The sequence below is a fragment of the Cebus imitator genome, unplaced genomic scaffold, assembly GCF_001604975.1.
Source record: "Cebus imitator isolate Cc_AM_T3 unplaced genomic scaffold, Cebus_imitator-1.0 Scaffold820, whole genome shotgun sequence".
NCBI classification, from domain to species: Eukaryota; Metazoa; Chordata; class Mammalia; order Primates; family Cebidae; genus Cebus; species Cebus imitator.
In genome coordinates this window covers 229281-230479 of record NW_016108135.1, presented here as the reverse complement: position 1 = coordinate 230479, position 1199 = coordinate 229281, and the positions used below count along the sequence as shown (strand labels likewise).

Genomic DNA, 1199 nt, shown 5'->3' with positions numbered 1-1199 from the left:
CTGAGGCAGGAGAATTGCCTGAACCCAGGAGGCGGAGGTGGCGGTGAGCCAAGATTGTGCCATTGCACTCCAGCCTGGGTAACAAGAGCGAAACTCTGTCCCAAAAAAAAAAAAAAAATTTTTTTCTGAAATGGAGTCTTACTCTGTCACCCAGGCTCAATACAGTGATGCAATCTCAGCTCACTGCAACCTCTACCTCCTGGCTTCTAATGATTCTCCTGCCTCAGCCTCCCGAACAGCTAGGACTACAGGTGTGCACCACCATGCCCAGTTAATTTCTGTATTTTCAGTAGAGATGGGGTTTTGCCATGTTGACAAGTCTGGTCTCGAACTCCTGACCTCAGGTAATCTACCCACCTCACTCTCTCGAAGTGCTGGGATTACTGTCATGAGCCACTGAACCTGGCCTACATTTTCTTGACTGAGAAAATTACTCAGTTGGTAATTGGAGAACATGAGCAAGATTCATGTTATTTATTTTTAATAAAACAGGTATTGCTGTGTCTAATTTAGACCTGATCACCTGTCTGGAGCAAGGAAAAGAACCCTGGAATATGAAGAGACATGAGATGGTGGCCAAATCCCCAGGTAGGTGAGAGTGAAAAGAACAAATGACACAGATGAGAGGTCCAAAGGTGAAAAAGAAAGCCAGTCCTTAAAATGTAACTTGGAAATTTGTGTTCCAAAAGAAACAGTTTCTAGGCAGCTGTTTTTTGTTTTTTTTTTAAACTTCAACATAGGAATATCTTCTGTCGTATATTTTTTAATTCTTTAAAAATTCTACTTTACGGGCAGGTGCATTGGCTCACACCTGTAATCCCAGCACTTTGGGAGACCGAGGAGGGCAGATGACCTGAGGTCAGGAATTCAAGACCAACTGACCAACATGAAGAAACCCTGTGTCTACTAAAAATGCAAAATTAGCCAGGCATGGTGGCACATGCCTGTAATCCTAGTTACTCAGGAGGCTGAGACACAAGAATTACTTGAACCTGGGAGGCGGGGTTTGCTAAGATTGCACCACTGCACTCCAGCCTGGGCAACAAAAGCGAAGCTCCATCTCAAAAAATTAAAAATAAAACATTTGGCCGGGCGCGGTGGCTCACGCCTGTAATCCCAGCACTTTGGGAGGCTGAGGCGGGTGGATCACGAGGTCAAGAGATCGAGACCATCCTGGTCAACATGGTGAAACCCCGTCT

General features: G+C 45.2%; 1 protein-coding gene across 2 annotated transcripts in view; it reads left to right on the top strand.

The window, feature by feature from the left end:
• Nucleotides 1-1199, top strand: part of LOC108297611 (zinc finger protein 708) — a 27505-nt gene that overhangs the window by 12461 nt on the left and 13845 nt on the right. For both annotated transcript variants that reach the window (XM_037735471.1, XM_017520288.2), the window contains exon 3: nucleotides 493-588. In XM_037735471.1, coding sequence (XP_037591399.1) covers nucleotides 493-588 — 96 coding nt within the window. The remainder of the gene's footprint in view (nucleotides 1-492; nucleotides 589-1199) is intronic.